This window comes from Talpa occidentalis, unplaced genomic scaffold (assembly GCF_014898055.3).
Source record: "Talpa occidentalis isolate TD23 unplaced genomic scaffold, MPIMG_talOcc4v2.1 talOcc4.7, whole genome shotgun sequence".
NCBI lineage: Eukaryota > Metazoa > Chordata > Mammalia > Eulipotyphla > Talpidae > Talpa > Talpa occidentalis.
In genome coordinates this window covers 104,881,462-104,902,695 of record NW_023605083.1, presented here as the reverse complement: position 1 = coordinate 104,902,695, position 21,234 = coordinate 104,881,462, and the positions used below count along the sequence as shown (strand labels likewise).

The 21,234-nt window shown below is 38.9% G+C and overlaps 1 protein-coding gene across 1 annotated transcript in view; it reads left to right on the top strand.

Moving 5' to 3' along the window:
• The first annotated feature begins 5,129 nt into the window (after nt 1-5,129).
• The window catches only part of AUH (AU RNA binding methylglutaconyl-CoA hydratase), a 119,468-nt gene continuing 103,363 nt past the window's right edge, over nt 5,130-21,234 (top strand). Inside the window, exons 1-3 of the mRNA XM_037494512.2 lie at nt 5,130-5,387; nt 14,170-14,237; nt 14,347-14,434. Coding sequence (XP_037350409.1) covers nt 5,138-5,387; nt 14,170-14,237; nt 14,347-14,434 — 406 coding nt within the window. The 5' untranslated portion in view covers nt 5,130-5,137. The remainder of the gene's footprint in view (nt 5,388-14,169; nt 14,238-14,346; nt 14,435-21,234) is intronic.

The window sequence follows — 21,234 nt, the reverse complement described above, 5'->3', positions numbered from 1 at the left end:
GCAATTAAGGGTAAATGAGGTCATAAGGGGATCTAATCCAAGAGGACTGATGTCCTTGGAAGGAGAGACAGAGGTACCAAGGACGCGTTCCCACAGAGGACATAGCTAGAAGGTGGCCATCCACAGCCAAGGAGATAGAAATGAGACATGTCGACACCATGATCCTGGACTTCTGCCCCAGGCTGCGGTGTTCGTTATAGCAGCCTGAACTGACTACTACATTCTCTTTAGACCTCTTTATTCCACAAGGATGGTTGATTGAAAGGGCAGAATAAAATTCCCACCCCCAGAAAAGTACATAGGGAAAAAGTGTCAATGAACTCTAAGACCACGAACAGAGGGGCTGAAATCGACCCTTCCCAGGTACACCGACAGAGGAGGGCCTCCTTTTGTTAGGGGGAAAGGATGTCCTGAGCTAATTCCATGCAGGCTTTGTGGACTCCACCCCCACACCAGACCAAAGCCATCAGGACATTGGGAAAGAAAAATCCCGTCACCACCAAGGGGAAGGTGGCTGGGACCTGAGGGTGGAGTTAAGCAGCCAGGTTGGGTATAAAAAACCAAACACGTGGGCCTTGGGGGGCTCGCTCTCTTGCTCTCTCACTCGCCTCCTGGCTTCACGGCTCCTGGCTCGCGGCCAGCTCTCAGAGTGCCATTTGGGATTCCAGATCGGCGGATAGGGTAGGACGCACTGAAAACTTTGTCTCCCACTTTTCTCCCTGAGCTGTACATTTCCTCATTTGCCCTTCCCTTGTAAATAAACCTTTTATCAACCTTTCGTGTGTGCCTGCAGTAGAGTATTGATAAGTCCTTTTAAACGTGCAGGTGAGGATCCACAGCCAGGCAACCCGTTTTGTATCAGGGCTGCCCTGTAACACTTTCACCTTCTGAGGGGTAGGAGGGAGACACTATAACTCCGAGGGCTGTAAGAAGAGGCAAAGAGCAATGTGGTTGTTCTCCAATATCAGAATTTTTATGGATGTTTTCAGCCTAAACCTCCCCAACAGGAAAGAGAGAGGGTGTGGAATGGAGGGTGGGTGGGGTCACTGAAGAGGGGGTGGTGTGGGAGGTGGGGGGGGGTGGAGGATTATGGGTGCTTTTGTGGTGGGTGTTGGGTGGTAATGTTAGTGTAGGACAGAAGGACCACCATGTACCCCAAATTTAAGGGACGCACACTGTAAAACAGGCCATCTGTCACATAAAGACAAAGGAAGCAGACCCTTAGTAGGAAAGAGTTTTAATAGAACTAGTATGCACAGAGACTGAAGAAAAGAGAGCATATTAGTTTCCCAGGAAAACACCCAAAAGTTACCCATCCTCCTTGTGGGCAGATGCCCATACAGGGCAATCTTAAAGCAGGGCTGCTGAGGCCAGAAAGTTTGCCACAAATCTAAGGCACCTTCTGGAGGGAACCACAGGAAGGGGGTGGGAGAGGCCAGGCAAGTCTGGGACAGAAGGAGAGAGGTGAAAATACCAATCAAGACAACAGCAGCCATTGTCTCTGCCAAGTACAGCCCTCCCATGTGTCTCTAATGCATGTGTCTCTTTCAATTGTCTCTACATGTCTCTTCTCCATGTCTCCTTCCATGTCTCCTTTCCGGCAGTGCCAGGGTATAAGTCAGGTCCAGAAGTAAGAGCATTTTTCTCTTGGCTCACCTGCCTTCTCTGTCACCTGGCCGTGCAGTTCTGCCCCTCAGTCCCAGCAGATAGTCCAAGGTGGCTACATGTAAGTGGTGGCGGGGAGAATGGTGCCAGTTCACCGTGTTTCAATGCTTCTCCCCCTTTTATGGACTTCTGAAGTAACAGATTTCTTTTTTTTTTAAGATTTATTTATTTATTTATACAAGCACTGGGTACAGTCAGAAGCGTGGGAGGGTGAGAGAATTCACCAGAGCCAGAGCAGGGAGCAGAACAGGCAGAAGGACCAAAGTACACTGCTGAGGGGAGCAGTGGGCGGCAGGAGAGGTCTGCGCACCATGTGGGACTCTTGCCGGTGGCTGGGGATCGAACCGGCACTGCAGAGGCTGCGAGCAGCTTCTCAGCCCAGCTCGCAACCACTGCGCCACCAGGGGAGGCCCTGAAGTAACAGACTTCTGAGGAGGTGTGCACCTATACCTCTAAATCATATGCACCATTGTAAACCAAAGTTACTCAATAAAAATTAACAGATAAAAAAAAATACTCAGGTTATGAGTGGAGCTTTTGAGATCCAGCTCTGTGACCTATTAGGTCTGTAACTCTCAGCAATTTAAAACTTGCTTTCCTAGTCTGTGCGGCACTACGCTAGGTGAGTGGGTGCTCAGCCTGCTTTGTAGGTAGTTATCGATGGGCCCTATGTGATCTTGGTGGGGGATGGAGAGCAGTGTCTAACCAAGGGGTTCTCTTCACGGCAGAGGGAATGAGGGTGTCCCCTAGATAACCTATTCTACATACATATTATTATTCATGTTCTACATATGTGTTCTCTGGTGATAAGATCCTTGAGGTGGCTTCCTGTTAACTCCAAGAGTCTGGAGGTGGGTTTTCTGGGTTTGAGAACCGATCCCTGCCTCTTGGAGCCGAATGCTCAGTTTAGTCAGAAAAGGAGACGTTCTGGAGAGAAAATCCACTGTGAAACCTAGAGAAGACTTTGAAAAGAAGATATTTGACCAAAGAGTTGAAAAGCATTCCAAAGAAATTTTGAGATTTTTATTTTGAGACTAATTTATACTTTCTTTTTGATTGTTTCATGCACAATAGTTTTCAAATATACTCTCCTTATCAAGAAGTCCAGAGTTCTGCTTCATCTTCTTCTTGTTCAGCTATTTTCCTCTATGCACTTGTGGTTGGTAACATGTTGGTAACTTTTATTTTACCAGTGACACACATGTCCTCATACATAGAACTGTCTTGTGGGAGGGATTACTTCTGTTCAGGGCTGTCTGTCTTCAGGAACTCCGTGCTTGCCATTCTGTATTGCACATGTTTAATATGACCTAGAAGTATACATGACAAAAACATCAAGGGCATACAGGCAAGGGTGCCAAGTCCGGGAAACAGATGGTAGAAATAGTAATTGTGGCACAATACTCCAGACACTTCCTCTCCCAAACACCTTTTGTTCTTGTTAGAATTCTTAGCTCCTGGCTCATTGCTGAAAAGCAAAAGGAACCAAAGGGAATCAAATTTTATTAGACATTTTAATACTTATTGTGAAAGTCAGTGATTAGTAACATTGGGATTGGGGTCAGTACATCAGGGTTCAATTTCAGTTCCATTACTTGCTGTTAATTTCGGTAAAGAAACTTGATCTTGGGCCTCCCTGGTGGCACAGGCAGTTGAGTGCTGCACTGTGCCTGTCAGCAGCCTCTGCAGCGTAGGTTCGATCCTGGCCGGCCCGGCAAGAGTCCCACATGGGGAGGCCGACCTTTCCTGTCTCGCCCTCTGCTCCCCTCAGCAGTGTATTTCAGTCAGTCTGCCTGTTCTGTTCCCCACTCTGTCTCTGGTGAATCCTCTCACCCTCCCACGCATCTGGCCTACACCCCGGTTCTTTATAAATAAATAAATCTTTAAAAAAAATACGTTTCCTTAAAAAAAAAGAAACTTGATCTTATTGTTCTCATCTGCAAAATGGGGTAATCACCCACTTCAGAGCTTTCCGAATAGTAAATAAAATCACATATCTAAATGTCTGGAATATACTAAGGAAATTGATAAGTGGTAGATATTATTATCTATCCTGCTTCCATCTCCTGGTCCCAAGTGCTTTTTGTATTTATCTTATTAACCCTGTAAAATGGGCATAATCCTTTCCATCTAATAGGTGAAGAAATTGAAGATAAAGAATTCCCGAAGTGAAATAGCACACTGACTCTTTTGCAAATGAAGAAATGAGAGCACAGAGTATTCAAATAACTTTAATTTAAATTATGGCTGTCTTAAAACAATTAAGGGAATGGGATCCAAAGTCATGCCTGTCAAACCTGATTTTGGACAGTTCTCAATTAGTTGTCATTCCTGAGTAGATGTAATAGTCATGGTGATATTTGCATTAGTTTTTTAAGAATCCGTTTTCTTCACAGACTGGGATCCACTCATGACTGCTTTCAACAAAGACGAAGGAAGAGGATGGCGACTTTATGTTGTTTTCTTATCACGCTCTGTACTCATTAAAATCACGAGCTGTCCTTCTTGTTCTATTTTCTCCTATAACCCAGACAACTTATGATTATCTTTTTGCTCCTAGTTCTCATCAAGCACAAGTGTTTTCTGAGGTTGTTATTTTAAACAGCACTTTGTGAGGGGTTCTGTAGCATCATTATTTGAATTTACAATCTATTGATGAGCCAACAGAAAGATATCAAAGCAATTACTGACTAATACAAGTGAATGGTGATGACTGGGATTCACCTGCTTGAGTTGATGGGTGGAAGACCCCGGTCCATTCTGTTGAAACAATTAAGATTTATTTATAGTTAAAGAAATTGAGATCCAGTTGACATATAACATACTAATTTTAGGTTCACAACATGACTTGTATGTTTTGAAATGACCACGTTTAGTTAACATCATCACCAAATATAGCCACACATTTTTTTCCTGTAAGGAGAACTTTAAAGATTTATTTCTTAGCAACTCGCAAATATGCAATACAATATTATCACCTATAGTTCCCATGCTGTGCATTTCAGCCCCAGGACTTATTTTATGCAGAGGATCCCTTATCATTTCGGCTATTCGTACTCCCTTCCTGAACTCCATATAGTAAGCATAGTATATGATTATAGGAATATTTAACAACGACTTCACCAGTAACCCAGTCCAGCTACTGCACTGACAGCCAAGCAGGAGACCACACATTGCAGTTCACCTTTGCATCTAACACAGGATCCCAGGGCACAGTCTTCTGGGGAGTTCTTATAAATATGTGCCCCTAAACTATTTTACAGCCTCGAAGAACTACTTTCTCTCCGCCTTGCTTGTACCGGTCATGACACCTCGTGCCAGTGCAACAAGTGGAAACTGGAATGTCCAGACCCCAGGCTAGGGAGGGGAGAGGCCGAGGGGCGGGGCCGAGGGGCGGGGCCGGGGGCGTGCGTGCGGCGTGCGTGCGCGGGGGCGGGGCGGCAGCCGCTGACCCACGCCGTAAACAGACAACATGGCGGCGGCGCCGGTTGCATTGGGGTCCTTGCAGGCCGGCCGCGCCCGCTGGGTGGCCGCTTGCTGTGCACGGCTTGGCCCCGGGTGGAGGATGTCCGGCTCCTTGACAAGCCCGCGGGTCGGTCCGGAGATCTGGGCCCGGGTCTGGGCGCCCGCTGCCGGGATGGCGGCCCCGCGGAGGGGCTACAGCTCTGATGCGAAGACGGAGGACGAGCTGCGGGTGAGATACCTGGAGGAGGAGAACCGAGGTGAGGGTCGCGGCGCCTGCGGCTGCCTGACCTGGAAAGGTCCGCAAGGTCGAGTGTCAGCTGGGGGCTGGGATCGAGGCTCCTCCCTTCCCCCCACCACAGCATTGATCCTCCTTGGTGCCTAAAGGTGTACTATCGAGCAGGTTACCTGTAAAAGTGACCCCACGCAGCGCTGGAGACTGAAACGCAGTTTGCCCTCATCTCTAGACAAGCCAAGGTCAACAAACCCGGTGTGTGTGTTCGCTTACAGGTTTTGGTCCTGCTCTGTTATTGCTTTCTGTCAACTCGGATATCAGGGGGAGAGTTTAAGCAGCTGCTATGAGAATGCACTTCTGGAGAATCTTTAAATCTGGTCAGCTGGAATAATTTCCCCTTCTGCTCGTTTTATATCATAGAGTTTATTTTGGGGGAGTATTTCACTTTAGTTAAGCATTTTTTGGGCATTATTTGGGCCTCTCCTTTACCGTACTAAGCCCTGGGGACACAAATGTGGATGATATTGATCTTGCCCTTGAGCTACCTAAGTGGGAGGAGACAGATGCATTAGCAATACTGTAGTGCAGGAGGAAGGGCTATGAAGGAAGGGGCAGATTTGGAGGCATTACTGTTGATATTCAGTTCCTTTCACTGCAGTGTTGAGTAAAGCTAATGGGTTTATGAAAGGTGTCAATTATTGTTGTCGTGCACTTATCGAGCACCTTATACTGTTAAGTAGAAGGGCAACACGAGTTAAGAAGGGCAACACGAGTTAAGTCACGATTGCTGTCTCGCTTCTAGTACAGTGAGGAAGATAAGTGGTCATTAAAAAGTGATGACTTTAATAGTTTGGTAAGAACAATGTACTGAACTACCTGGAAGGGGCGTGTGATCAGTTCAATTGGGGAGATTGAAAGATTTGAGAGGAGGAGATTCTGAGGGTCAAGTTAGGGTTTCGCCAGATAAAGCAGTTTCAAGGCATGCCTTAACAAGCAGTGGGATTTCACGTTAGTGATGGTTCTTCCATATACTCTGCCTCAACTTTCTCAGTGTCTAATAGGAAAAATAATGCCAACTTTGTATAGCTGTTCTGAAGATTAAATGAGGCTGTTGATACAAATTGTCCACGAAGTATCTAGCTCACTGTGGGTGCTCCGGTGTGATGAATTACTTCATTTTTTAAAATTGTTTCATGATTATTCTAGGCAGATACCAGAGCATACATGGTGTGTTGGGAAATAATGTAAGGCAAATGTGACTGTAGTGTGGCATGACAGGAAGAATATTGAGAAATTCAGTTGCAAAGTAGATTAGCATTGGCATGATTACAATTGTGAATACCACCAACTTTTGAGTAGTAAGCTTAGTGTCTCTGGGATTTCAATTACTTTAGGTATATCTACAGCACATTAGGTACAAAGGGGTTGAAATACATCTAGTAATAGGCACCATATTCTGCATTTTTTCTTTATGACTTCAATGAATGCAATTGAAAGTAAATTTGCATAAAATGTTTAAAAAATTTTAAGTTACACTCAAATGGATTAAAAGAGGAAATTAGAGCATACAAGATAATTTAATAAATCTAGATGTTTCCAGTTATCTTAAATGTAAAATTCAGCTGTTAGGACATCATGGTTTCTTAAGTAAATTGACCCAGCTAACTTTGAGGATTGGCAAGAATGACAATGCAGGCTTGGCTAACATGATTTATGATTTGCTTTGCTTTACCATTGAGCCAGCAGTAATCCTTTCAAAGAGAAGCATGAGGTCAAGGATACTGCAGGTGGAAGAATCTTCCTCCTACCCTTGCTTCTCATGGAGTCTAGTTCAAAGCCTACTGGGATTATGAGAATTCTGGGTCAGAGGAGCCCTGGACTGCTCTCATCCCCGTGAGTCTCTGTTGGTTGGTGGAGGTGAGCAAGCCCTCATTGCTGCCTGGGTTCCATACTTGTAATTTGTAGCAGAGGCATAGTTATATAACCAAGTTTCCTCCGTTTGTTGTTCTTTACCCTATTTAGAATTTGAGAGTAGATGTTCTGCTGATGGTTTATCAGAGCTCTCTCCTGGTCTGCTGCAAATCCTCTTTTATAGGCCAGCTCATCTGTGCTCATTCTTCCTAGTTTATTCTTTGCACTGGTGCTGGAGTAACCTTTTTTCCTTTTTCTTTTTTTAAAAAGATTTATTTATTTTTATACAAGAGCTGGAGTTCAGGCCAGAGGCGCGGGAGAGTGAGAGGATTCACCAGAGACAGAGCAGGGAGCAGACCAGGCAGAAGGATGAAAATACACTGCTGAGGGGAGCAGAGGGCATGACAGGAGAGGTCTGGTGTACCATGTGGGATTCTCGCCTGCGGACTGGGATCAAACTACCACTGCAGAGGCTGATGGACAGCTTCACAGCACTACGCTCAAGCCGCTGTGCCACAGGGGAGGCCCAGGAGGAGTACCCTTGTTTCAAGGCTAAACTTAATTTCTCTGCTCAGTTAAAAGTCTTTCATGACTGTCTATTGCCAGCAAATCTTTACAGCTGGCAGGCCTTCACAGTGTCTTCTCCCTTCAGCCACATCTAAGCTTTGCCTTTTTCTGTTTGAGAGTGTGTGTGTGTGTGTGTGTGTGTGTGTGTGTGTGTGCGTGTGTGCGCGCGCGCGCGCGCGCGCGCATGTTTATTAGTTCCTACAAGGATCTCTCCTTTCCTTTCCCCCTGTCAATCTTTACCCAGTCTGTCAAGGCTTCTGCTCATAATTGTGAACCATTTCAGATAGCATCTTTATGAACCATGTTGGAACAACTTCTGGTAGAAGTAGAGCAAATAAGTCAAAGTGTAATGCAAGTCTTCCTTGATACAGCTCCATCCTCATCATTCACATCTGGGTTATCATCAGGTCTTTGAAATCTTTCTACTTTCTGCATGTTCTTTTTATTTATTTACTTTTGGGCTTATTTTTATTGAGGTAACATTGGTTTATAACATCATATATGTTTAGGAGTACAGGTTCACACCTCTTCAAATGTATGTTACCATGGCTACCACCAAAGGGCCAATAACCCTTCATCTTAGTCCTTTGGGCCCCCTCCTACCTTTGCTCTCACGTCCTTCTCCATAGTCTTTACTAACACTGCTCATGTCCAAGCCAGCATCATTACTCGATAGACTATTGCAGAGGTCTGTTAGCTGGTCTTTTTACATCTGCTCAGTTTTATTTTTAACTGATTAAATCATATGTATCATATTCTTGAGGTATAATTCACGTCATAAAATTAAAATTGTGCAATCATCACCACAACCCAATTATAGAACATTTTTATCAATCCAAAGTGACATGTATTAATCTACTTTCTATCCCATATTTTGTAAAGAAATCATATAATATGTATTCTCTTTTGGTTTCTTTTACTTAGCAATTTCAAGGTTAGTCCATGCTATAGCATGTATTCAGACCTTTATTTGTTGCCTTTATGGGTATTATGATTAATGCTGCTGAAGATTTGTGTATAATTATTTGTTTGAACATATGTTTTCATTTCTCTTGGATAGGTACCTTAGAATAGAATAATTGACTCATATTGTAATTTTATGTTTATTTTTTGGAGAAACTATCAAACTCTTCTCCAGCAACTGCACTGTTTTGTGCTTTTACTTATAATGTAGAAGAGTTCCTATTTTTTCACATCCTCACTATCACTTTTTTTTTTAACATTAGCCATTCTACTGGGTGTGAAATGATGATCATTGTGGTTCTTATTTGCATTTCCCTAATGACAAATAATGTTGAACATCATTTCATGTGCTTATTGGCCATTTGAATATTTCCTTTGAAGAAATATCTATTCATACCCTTTCCCATTTTCAGTTGTTTTTGTTTTGTCTTTTGTTGTGAGTTGTAAGCATTCTTTATATAGTCTGGATATTAATCTTATAACAGATGTATGATTTGCAAATATTTTTCCTTGGCTGTGGGTGGTTTTTCACTACTTTTGGTGACATCTGACTTATCTGTTTTTGTTTTGTTGCTTATATGTTTGTTGTCATATTTAAGACACTGTTGCCTGATCCAAGGTCCTGAAAATTTATATTCATATTTTCTTCTAAGAGTTTTAGCTCTTCCAGTTGTGTCTTTAATTCATTTTGAGATAATACTTGTTTATGGTGTGAGGGAAGGATCCAGCTCCATTCTTTGTGGGTAATTTCTAGATGTTCCACCACTATTTGCTGAAAAGATTATTCTGTCACCATTGAATGGCCTTGGCATCCTTGTTGAAAATCAATTGTCTATATATATGTGTTATATCTGGACTCTGAATTCAGTTTTGCTAATCTGTATGTTTATTAGTTGTCATGACTGTGCTCTGAAGTAAGTTTTGAAATCAAGAAGTATCCTGATTAAGCCTTCCATTTCAATCTTTCAACTTCTTTTTCAAGATGATTTTGGTGATTTCATTTGAATTTCAGATTCAGCCTTTCAGCAAAAAAGGCAGTTGAAATTTTGACAAGAATTGTACGTATCAGTTTGGGAGGTGCTGTCATCTGTTTAGGTTTCCCTTAATTCCTTCAGTGTTGTTTTATAGTTTTCAGTGTACAGTCTTTAACAGTCTTTATTAAATTATTCCTAAGTATTCCATTCTTTTTGATGGCAGTACAAATTAGAATGCTTAGGAATAAATTTAGATAAGAACGTTTAAGAGATCTGCAGAGTAGAGAATAGCAGTAATATAAGTATTCAGTGTTAGGAGAAAGTGTTAGAACTATCTCTCTACTTGTTGGGGGTAGAAGACTCCTTTCTTGAATTCCAATTTATTTTATTTCTTCATAATTACCTACACAGTCAGAATTGTGACCATCGTTGAATAAAGTTTGTTTTGAGAACCAGCAGTGTCCTCCATCTGTTCCACTTCCTCTGCTTCAAAGTATAGAGTGTGGAGCAAAATAACAGATCAAATTTATTTGTATATGATAAGAAAATGATAAAATAGCCTGAATTGAAGAAGGATTGACAGGCCAAGATAAATTACATGCCATCAGGGAGCAGAACAGAAAGGTACTCTTACAAATGATCTGTACCACATTTACTTTAAATCAAAATAATTCTGCATTGGGACATGAGAGTGGGGATTGACAGCATAAATTATAAGATTCAGCTCTCACTGATGCCAAGTCAAAGGGAAATGATTTCTCATTGGCATATAACACGTAACCCCTACTTTGTGAAAGTTCACGTTATACCACTTTACTTTTACGAAAAACCTACATTAGTACCTGAAAGAAATACGAAGAGGATTTGTAAAAAATATTTATAATAAAAGGCAAAAAATTAAATAGCATTTAGTTTTCCTGAGTTTGGACAGAGTTGTGGTTAGGTTGTGTGATAACTGACTCCTTGAGAAGTCATTGGATTATGAAAGAAAGTGAGACAATTACAAAACAAAAAATGATACACTTTGCTGGAAAAAGCTAAGATTTTATTCCATTTTGGGGTATTGGTGGCCTGCTGATATACTTGATGATACAATTCTTAGGTACTGGATGATTCATTTTAAATAACAGAGCAATCTTCCAACTATTTTAAGTGGAAGTGCCCAAATCATCAGGTCTCAAACCTGGGACCCAAACTGCTGAAGTTAACTATGGTAGAAGCATTTTGATGGCACTTTAACCTTTAGTAGTAATGTCAGTATCATATCAGATGGGTATTGTGGTAACACTTTTGTATTTCTTGCTTGTTTGTGCCAGAAGGGATAGTACTAATTGTTGTAAGCTTTACATACATTATATTATTTGATCCTCACAATAGTCCCACCGAATTTGGAACCTTGAGTATCTTCACTTAACAGACTAAGAAACTGAGGGTCAGAGAGGTTAAGTGACTTGCACAAGGGTACCCAACAAGTAAAGGGGCAGATTGGGATTTTAGCCCCAGCATTCAGACCTCAGACTCTGGTCTCAGAAGTGATCAGCTTGGATGTCTCAGAGGCAGTCCAGATTTACTTTAATTCAAAACCAAACCCTCACATTCCTGTTATCTTTAATAGTTCTGTGTCAGTCTGTTATAGGACAGGGAGAGGGGCAGCCCAAACCCCGCAAACTTGCCTATTCTAAATGGGTTCTGCCATCCGCCGCATCAACACAAAACATATGAGACTTTAATGGGAAGGAACTTTAATAAAACTAGGAAACAATACAGGTAAGGCAAAGAGTCTAGTTTCTAAATGAAGCACCCAAAGTTACCCATCCCCTCGTGGGTAAAAGTCCATCCATATGGGATCGGCCCAGAACAAGGCCCCAAAACCTGCCACAAATCTAAAGCATCTTCCAGTGGGGACCCACAGAAAAGGGTCAGAAACAACCAGACAAGCCTGGAAGGAAAAGAGCAAAATCAACATCAAGATAAAAGCTGCCATTTTCACCTCCCCATGGGTCTCACCCACATCTGTGTCACCCAGTCCATGACCAAAAGACAAGCGCAGTTTCTTCACGTGTCTCTAGGCTCCATGTGCCTCCTCCAGGTCTCCTTCTGGCTCCATCCTGCTTCCTTCCTCAATCTCTTCTGCAGCTTCTCCTCTCCCTGCTCAGCTCCACCCTCCCTTGGGTGGGGCAGGGAACCTCCCCCTTTCCTGGGGACCACCCTGTTACAATTCAGTGTCATCTATTTCTTCCAATAGCTGAAGCAAAACACCTAGTAGACACTTCTCATGACTCCTTCTAGTTCTCTGTTCTGTTACTATTTTATTAAAGTTTTACTTGTCAAATAGATCTGGAATTCTTCACTTCCTTCTTGTCTAGATCTACTAACCTTAATTAGACCTTTTATCTCTTGACTGAATGGCAGCTTGTACCTTGAAACTTCTAGCCGATATAATTTTGGTATCATCTCCAAATACAGAAATAACATTTTCCTTGCTTGTTAATATGTGTGTGTTTATACTCACTTAGAAACACTTTTACTGGTTACTCCTTATTCTTAACAGGGCCCATAATTATCTGCCTCACCAACTTTATGTGGCTAATGCTGACCTCTCCTCTTGTTGATCTCTCTCTTCTCTTCCTGAGTGATGTGACCTTTAATGGAGGCCTTTACTATTTATGCTTTGTCCTGTATTGCTCCTGCCTGAAATTCAGCCATCCTTTCCCCACCCCCACCCCATTCCCACCCCCACCTTTACTCATCTTTCTAATCTCAACTCAAATTGATAAGCTTGGATAAGCTTTCCTTTACTATCCCATCTTGCACCAGACCATTTCATGGTTACAAGTTACTGTACTATCATTTGTAGCGTGAAAAGCATTTTGGATTATACAGTGTTTGATTTGGTTCATTTGATTTCCCTTCCTATTGCTGTTCCTTGAGGACTGAGCACTATAATGTGTGTTCAGTATATTAGAATGAACACATCTAGTTTCAGCCCTTTGGTTTTCTTCATGAGGAAACTGAAGCTTGAACAATGTGGGAAAGTCATTCATTCAAATGTGGATTTAGATTGCTATTTACTAGCTAAAGGTAGTTACTTAACCTTTCCAAGCCCCAATGTCTTCAAGAAGGATAAAAATACTACCTACCTTTTGGGTTGTTGTGGGGATTTTATAAGTTAATAAACAAAGCGCTGGGAACAATGTCTGGCACATACTAAAGTGCTCCATTAGTGGTAGCTGTTGTCATTAGTATTGGGACCTACCCAAGGTCATTCAGGTACTTAATGTTGAGCCTGCTAGGTACCAGTTTTTCTTCATAGTTTTCTCTATACTGAGATAATTTGGGATCTTTGTAAATTTATTCTACTCAGAGGTGAAGTTCATCTTTGAAAATGGGTTTTCACATTCCCTCCCCCCGCCCCAGAGAAGACATGTTTACATGGTGTTGTCTTCAGTTTAACCCTATTGTAAATAATGACTGTCCACCTCCATACCATCCCCAACCAGGTGAAAAGCAATTTGTGCTTACTTGGGACAAGAACGTTGTGTGGGACTGAATATCAAAGTCTTTGAACTCAGATATTTTAGAACTAATTAAAGAATTTTAAGGAGGACTGAATTCTGTGTATAGAATCGTTTTCGGAAAATTGATCTGGCTGCAGTGGTTGGAATGGGAGGCTGTGGTTAGATGATGATATCTGATAAAATTAGAGGAGTTTGGAGGCAGAGATGGGCAAAGTGGGAGAGAGAATGAGCTTTGTTTCTGTGGATTGAGTTTGACTTGCCTGTTGGACTTCTAAATGGAAGTGCTTTCAGGTGATGTGTATGGGAAAGAAGTCATGAGTGAAACCTCAGATGGAAATATTGAAAACCACGTAGGGTGACAGAATAAATGAGATGTTAACACCTGGTATACAAAACAGCTGAACCTGCATTACTTGTCAGTGACAAGGTTTTGTTAGCTTTTCTATGTATAGTTGAAGGTGATGCAACCATATTTTAAGTAGTATTCTAATAGTGAGAATTTTCCGTCATAAGCATGGCCTCCCTCTAAGTCATGACTTAGTGAGGTACAATTTAGTTACATGTGGCAGATAACTTTGGTATGATGATTTGGAAGAGATAAATTGAAGGGGACGTGATGTCATCAAGTTCTTTTCTAAGAAAAGACTGAAGAAAAACAGTGAATATAAAGCACAGGGTTGATTTTATAAATATGTTACAAATACCACAGTCTTGAAAAATGTACTTATCTTGAAAAGAAAGCTAAACACAAAGATAAGGATAAGCGCCTTGCAGTGAGGAGGCAGAGAGTCTCCAGTTGAACAACTGTGTGTGTGAGCCTGTGCCCCGACACCTCACTAACTCAAGTGCTTGTGCTTTTTTTCCTCTTAACTAGGAATTGTGGTGCTTGGAATAAACAGAGCTTATGCCAAAAATTCTATCAGTAAAAATCTCATAAAAATGGTGAGTATAAGGATTAAATTTTTGGCTTCTAACATTAAGATGACATTTTGACATGAACTTGAAATGACTTTTCACCCTGTTTCTCTTTATTCTCCCTGTTTCTATTTAGCTATCAAAATCTGTGGATGCTTTAAAATCTGATAAGAAAGTGCGGACCATAATAGTCAGGAGTGAAGTCCCAGGGATATTCTGTGCAGGTATATAAATGCATTTTATTATGAAAGTAAACAGTAGTATGATTTTTCTTTAGTAATTGTCCATTTTCCAGTAAAGTGTTCTGTGGTTTGAATTCTATTACCAGCAATTTCTCTCAGTCTGTTTTTATTGTTTTCCAAGAAAAAAGTTTTGTCAATATTAGAAATTTTTACAATGTGTGACTTGTTTTCGAAGTTAAAAAAATAATTCAAGCCATTAAAATATTTGTTTGCAGTATGTAAATAATATTTATGAAAGATCAGGTGGGCAGAAAAACTTGGATCTCCTTCTCATTGCAGTGTGTTCTGTATTTACTATAGCCCAATAGCTGCCCCGTGCATTAAGTGTGGATACTTGCTGTGAAAGTTGATGTTTGAAGTAGTGCCTTCTAAGTATATGTCCACTGATTGGGTTTTTTAATTGGTGTCTACAGCAGCAAAAGACATACTTTACCCCCCATTTTTATAATATTATTGAAAGCTTAAAGATTAAGCTGAATTGCATTTTCCGTATTTGTATTTCTAGGCTATGCGTTTGAGTCTGTTTCAATAGTTAGAAATACTGATGCTTAAGAGCCATAGTAATGATAATGTAGTATCATAATGTAGTATCATTAGTAATTAACTACTAAGCTGATGAAAGTGGAAGTTGACTGGAACATAACTTTTTTTTTTCAGTAAAAGTAAAAAATGGGATAATTCACTTGAGGTAGTCAAATATTTAATAATATATATAGCAGTTTATTCTGTATATTTATTATGATAGTATATATATATCAGTATTTATAGAATGTTTAGCATATAACCGCGACAATGTTAATAAGCACATGAAAAGTTATTTCTAGACAGATTGCTTTAGCGATGTCTTAATAATGGTTAAATATTCTTCAGATCATTCTTAAGGGCCTTCAGTTTTTCAACCTTCAAAACTTTGTGACTTCTACCTTGAAATATAATAGAATTTTATGGTATTTTGACTTTTGACATAATGTAGCATACCTAAAAGGACTAGTTTTAACTTCAGTTTAGTTATCAAAATGTGCAGGTTATTGCTGTTGCTGTCTAGGGGACTAAATTATGCTAGTGCAGCATCTCCTTTTTCATCTGTCACAGCTGAGTAATGCTATCCATTTGGTAGGGTTGTTGGAGGCTTCTGTGTGGCAGTATATGGAAAGCACAGTGCAGTAGTCAGTAATTCATAACTCTTTAATAGCTTCTATAAACCCTTTACATATGTTAAAATTTGTTATTTTCTTAAATAATTTGAAAAGCTCTTACTGAGAGAATTAAGATTCTTTTATCTATGACTGTGGGACCAGGTGAATGATGGCTGTGAGGTCACAGCACTTAGGTCCTCTTGAGGGTCATTGAGAGGCTTATTGGGGAGCTATAGAGCAGCTTGAGGGCCTTTTAAGGAATATTATGAATGTTTGATTATGAATAATAATTAAGGAATGATATGAATGTTTGAGGAGTAACAGTGATATTGTGAGGGCAGAATAACCCTTCAGCATACTAGCTTTACTGTCTTGTAGTAACAGGTTTTGTGATTATAGTGCTATGATTGCTGATAGAATTCTTTTTTTTTTTTTTTTTCTAAAGATTTATTTATTATTTACTTATTTATACAAGCACTGGGTAAGTCAGAAGCGCGGGAGGGTGAGAGAATTCACCAGGGCCAGAGCGGGGAGCAGAGCAGGCAGAAGGACCAAAGTACACTGCTGAGGGGAGCAGCGGGCGGCAGAAGGGGCCTGCGCGCCATGTGGGACCCTCCTCTGGTGGCCGGGGAGCAGCCCCGGGGATCGAACTGGCACTGCAGAGGTTGCTGGCAGCTTCGCAACCCAGCACTCAACCGCTGCGCCACCGGGGAGGCCCGCTGATAGAATTCTTTTCATTGTATTTGTTTCTTTGCTGCCCACTGTTTTTGCATCTTCAAGCATTCTTTGAAAAAGAATCTAATACTTTAGTACAGTTTACAGCTATCTTTTATAGATTGCTTTTGGGAAGCATGTTGAGTAATATATCAGATTTCTTTTGATCTTTTGAAAGATTAAATAATTTCAAGGGTCAACAAAAATTTTATCAGGAGAGTTCTACATTTTAACTCTCTGTTTTGTCAAAGAAAAAGATCAATGTTTGAGTAACAGAAAAGGTGGGACAAATTATTTAAGTAACTTCGAGTACATAATGGAGCCATTCTTTGAATTTCTCTGAAGTTCTTTTATTATATATGTTTGAAATAGTCTAGTGTGTCTTTATTAGTGTGTACACATTAAGTTTAATTCCATATAAATAAGTTCTCTACATAGTTAAATAATATTTAGGCTTATCATAAACTGTATTAGTATAAAAATCTGTTTTTATTAGGCCTCATTTATTAGATAGCATTCACATAATTAGAACCTTAATTTCTCTTCTGAAGTGGTGATCTTCAGAAAGAAAGTCCTCAAAAACCCCTTGTACTCATTTATTGATTTTTCTTGTAGCTGATCCAGCTTCATAAAGTTACTCATTTTCTCTCTTCTCCTTCTTTCCCCACAAAGGTTTCTTTGTACATCTGTATTCCAGTGGTATCTTGCTTGTTTCCAAAAATAAAAAGCTTAAGTGTTCTAAATTATTGTTACAGCATTTGGCAGAACAAGTTTTAGAATAAAAAGAGACCTTGTGGAACAATTCAGACACATTTATTATATAGAATTCCTGTGAGGTTAACGACCTGGTGAAAGGTGGCAGCTTCGCTGGATCTACTTCTGACTCCTAGACCAGGATTTTCTTTATTGCAAAGGCTTCTAGTCCTTTTGGAGTATGAGGACTCCTTTGTAAGTTCTAAAATTTTATGCAGTTACACATCAAAGTGGTCCTATGTTGATTGAAAAGATGTATTATATCAAAATACTGCTCTGATTTTATATATATAATGTATTTCAGTGAACTTCTCATTGCTATCCACAGTAATATCTAGATGCAGGTAAAAAAAAATATGATTATCATCACTGTAGACAGCAGTCCTGTACATTTATGTGTTCAAATACCATGCCATACTCTTGAGTCCAGGTTTGCACTCACTGTTGTATATTCTGTTTTGTAGATTAGAACACCACTCTGGGTTAATGGATTGCCTGTACTTCTCTTACAATTCTGAGAGAACTATCATGTTGGTAGTCAAAGCTCATTGCAAAACACTGGCTACTAGATTTTATATAAAAGATTGGCCCGAATATTTCTAGAAATGATTTGTTTATTCCCTTAAATTATTTGCCTTGTTTCTCTCTCTCTCTCTCTTTCTCTCTCCCCCACATATATGCACATAGAGGAAAGCTGAAATAATTCAACTATTTCAAAACATTTAGATAGGCAGAATTTTAATATATTACCTGTATTGGAATTATGAAAGTTTGGTTTGACTAGGGTATAAACAAATAACCTTAGACATAGGCTTATTTTTATTTTTATTTTTTTTAGTGTTTTAACATTAAGTAGCAAAGGACATTTATTGTAACCATAAAATTTTTGAAATGCAATTTTATGAGAAATTACTGAGACTGAGGATTTTTTTCTTTGAAATTCCTCAAATAGGTTATAAACAATTCTTAGTAATTGTTCTGTATCTAGAACTCTAAATTGAGTGTTTCATTGAATTATACTAGTGTGGGTTTTTTTTTTTTAAAAGTAAGGGTAGTTTTGCTTCTGCTTTTGAATTCTAGTAAATTGTGTTCTGACTGAAAACTTATCACTAAAATTGTCAACATGCTTTGTTGAATGTTATGTGTATTGTTCACATAGATATAGATGTCATGACATGGATAGATATGTGGGAGCCTCTGGTGAATTTATTCACTATTTTCACAATCTGAGGTTAAGTTATATTTATGATTTTGACTAAGATTCTCTGAGGTTTGATATCAAAATGTGAAAGTATAGATACCTGCAAATTTGTATTAGTTTAGCTAGTTAGGGTTCTTTTGTTGTATATCATTTTATGGAATAAATATCTGTTCTATTGGATTATTAATTACCTGCAATAAAATTGACCAGTTTTAAGTATATAATTGATGAGTTTTAACTGATGTTTGAACTGTGATTGTAGTTGTGCTGTAGAGCCTAGTTCATTACTTAAAAAACTTTCCTGTGCCCATGTTCAGTCAGTCTTTTCTCTCCTCTGACCCTTTAAGCCTCTCATCTTATTCTTACAATGGTCTTGTCTTCTAGAACTCTGTGTGGAATCCTGCTGTAAGTGATCTTTTGTATCTGGCTGCCTTACCTTAATGCTCTGAAATTCACCCATGTTATATGGCTTAGTAGTTTGATTTTATTGCTGACTATGATTTTCATTTTATTGCTAAGTAATCATTTTAGATGCTGAGTATGTATGTACAGCTATACCATAGTTTATATAGAAGCTGATGGTCATTTGGGTTTGCCCAATTTTTTGACTTTTATAAATATTGCTTCTGTGTATATTCACATACACCTTTTTGTGAACATGTTTTTATTTTTCTTGGGTAAATAATTAGCAGTGCAACTGCTGAGTTTTATCATAACTATATGTTTCATTTTATAAGAAATTGCTAACCTTATGGAATGACTGTGCCTTTTTGTATTCCCACTAGCAGTGTATAAGAGACGTAAGTTCTCTGTATCCTTGTTTACACTTGCATTTGTCAATTTTAAATATTTCAGCTATCTTGTGGTACGTATGTTGTTATAAATCATTGCTTTTGTTTGCATTTTTCTAATGACTAATGATATTTTGAATATCTTTTCATGTGCTTTTTTTGATACTTGCCTATGTATATATATATATATATATATATTTTTTTTTTTTTTTGGCGAAGTATTTGTTCTGATATTTTGTCCATGTTTTTTATTAGGATGATGTGTCATTGAATTGTAGAATTCTTTATATATATTTGATAGAGGGCCTTATTTCTAATGAATGTTTCGCAAATTTTCTCTACCACTCTATGACTTGGCTTTTTCTTTACTGGAATTTCTGTGCTGGAATTTCCTGAGTAGCGTTTGTATGCTAATGAAATGACTCAAGGCAGGGGCCCCTAGATAGTTGTATGATGGGGACTGATTATCAGAAACATCAACCATCGGGTTAGAGGATTAGAAATTTCAGCTTCGTTCCCCTAACCTCCAGAGAGGGGAGAGGGACTAGAGATTGAACTAGTCAACAATAAGCAGTGATTTAATCAATTGTGCCTGTATAATGAAAACTCCATAAAACCCCATAAACAGTGGAGTTTGGGGAATTTCCAGGTTGGTAGCTCTCAATGCTGCTTACTGTCTGTATTACTATGAACAAGTAAGTCTTGGATTTGGACATACTTGGTTAAAATTATTCCTAAATATTTCATATTTTTTTGATACAAAGGTAATTAACATTTCTAACTTATACTTAGGTTTTAATTGCTAGGATAGGAAAATACGGTTGACTGTCACTATGATTTTGTAGCTGCAACCATGGCACATTCACTTTTTAGCTAGGATTCTTTTTTTGTAGATTCCTTGGGGTTTTACACATAGTCAGGTCATCTAAGAATTAAGACAGTTTTGCTTCTTCCTTTGCTGTATGTTGGCCTTTTAATTTTTTCTTATGACATCCGTTTGAGTTTTCATTCCTTCTGACTTTACAGGTGAGAATGTCCATCCTTGCCTTTACTCACCTTCAAGAGGAAGACCTTCAGTCTTTCACCATTAATTATAATATTAGTTGTAGTTTTTTTCATAGGTGTACTTTGTAAGATTGAAAAAGTTTTTATTACTACTTTGGTTTTTTGAAACCATGAATAGAGGTTGAACTTTGTCAATTTTTTTTTTTTTTTGTATCTAGTTTTTCATTTTCAGGATCATAATATGGTAAATTGATTATTTTTCAAATATTAAATAACTTTTTATTTGGAATGGATCCTTTTGGTCATGATGTATTATCATTTTTACATATTATTGAATTCAGTGCACAATTTTGTTGACGGATTTTACTGTATCTTCATATGGGAGATTGATTCGTTTGTAGTTATTTTTCTCTTGCTTTTCTTGTTTGTGTCTGTTTTTGGTATCAGGATAGTGATGGTCTTATAAAATGAATTTTATTGAAAGAGTTTTATAGAACTGGTATTATTTCTTACTCAGTTGTTTGGTAAAATTCACCAACAGTGCCCTCTGGCCTAGGAGCTTCCTTTGTGGAATGATTTCTGATATCAATTTAATTTTTTTAAATAGATATAGGGCTATTCCATTATCTGTTTCTCTTTTTAATTTTGGTAGTTTGTGTCTTTTAAAGAAAGTGTCTGCTTTATCTTAGTTTTCAAAGTTAGTGGCATAAAGTTGTTCATAATAGTCCTTTATCTTACTTTAGTATCTACTGAATCTGTGGTGGTGTTGCCTCTTAATTTTGGTATTGACAATTTTGCATCTTTTCTCCTTAAAATTCTGGCAAGACATTATTATTCTTGATCTTTTCTAAGAACAGGCATTTGGTTTCATTGATTTTTTTTTTTCCTTTTCTGTTTTCTGTTTCATTGAGATCTTTATTTTCTCTGTTTGCTTTGGGTTTAATTTACTCATTTTTTAGCTGCTGAAGATGGTAGCTTAGATCATTGACTCCAGGCCTTTTTTCTTTTTTAATGTAAACTTTAATATTATAATTACTTTAATTTTAATTTCTTCATTTGAACATTGCAGAGATGCCATTAAAAATGACTCAGAGTACTTACTCATACCCTTTCTGAGGAAGTAATAATTATTGGCTTTTGCTAATTCAGTTCTGAACTTATATCCATTTTTAAAAAGATACT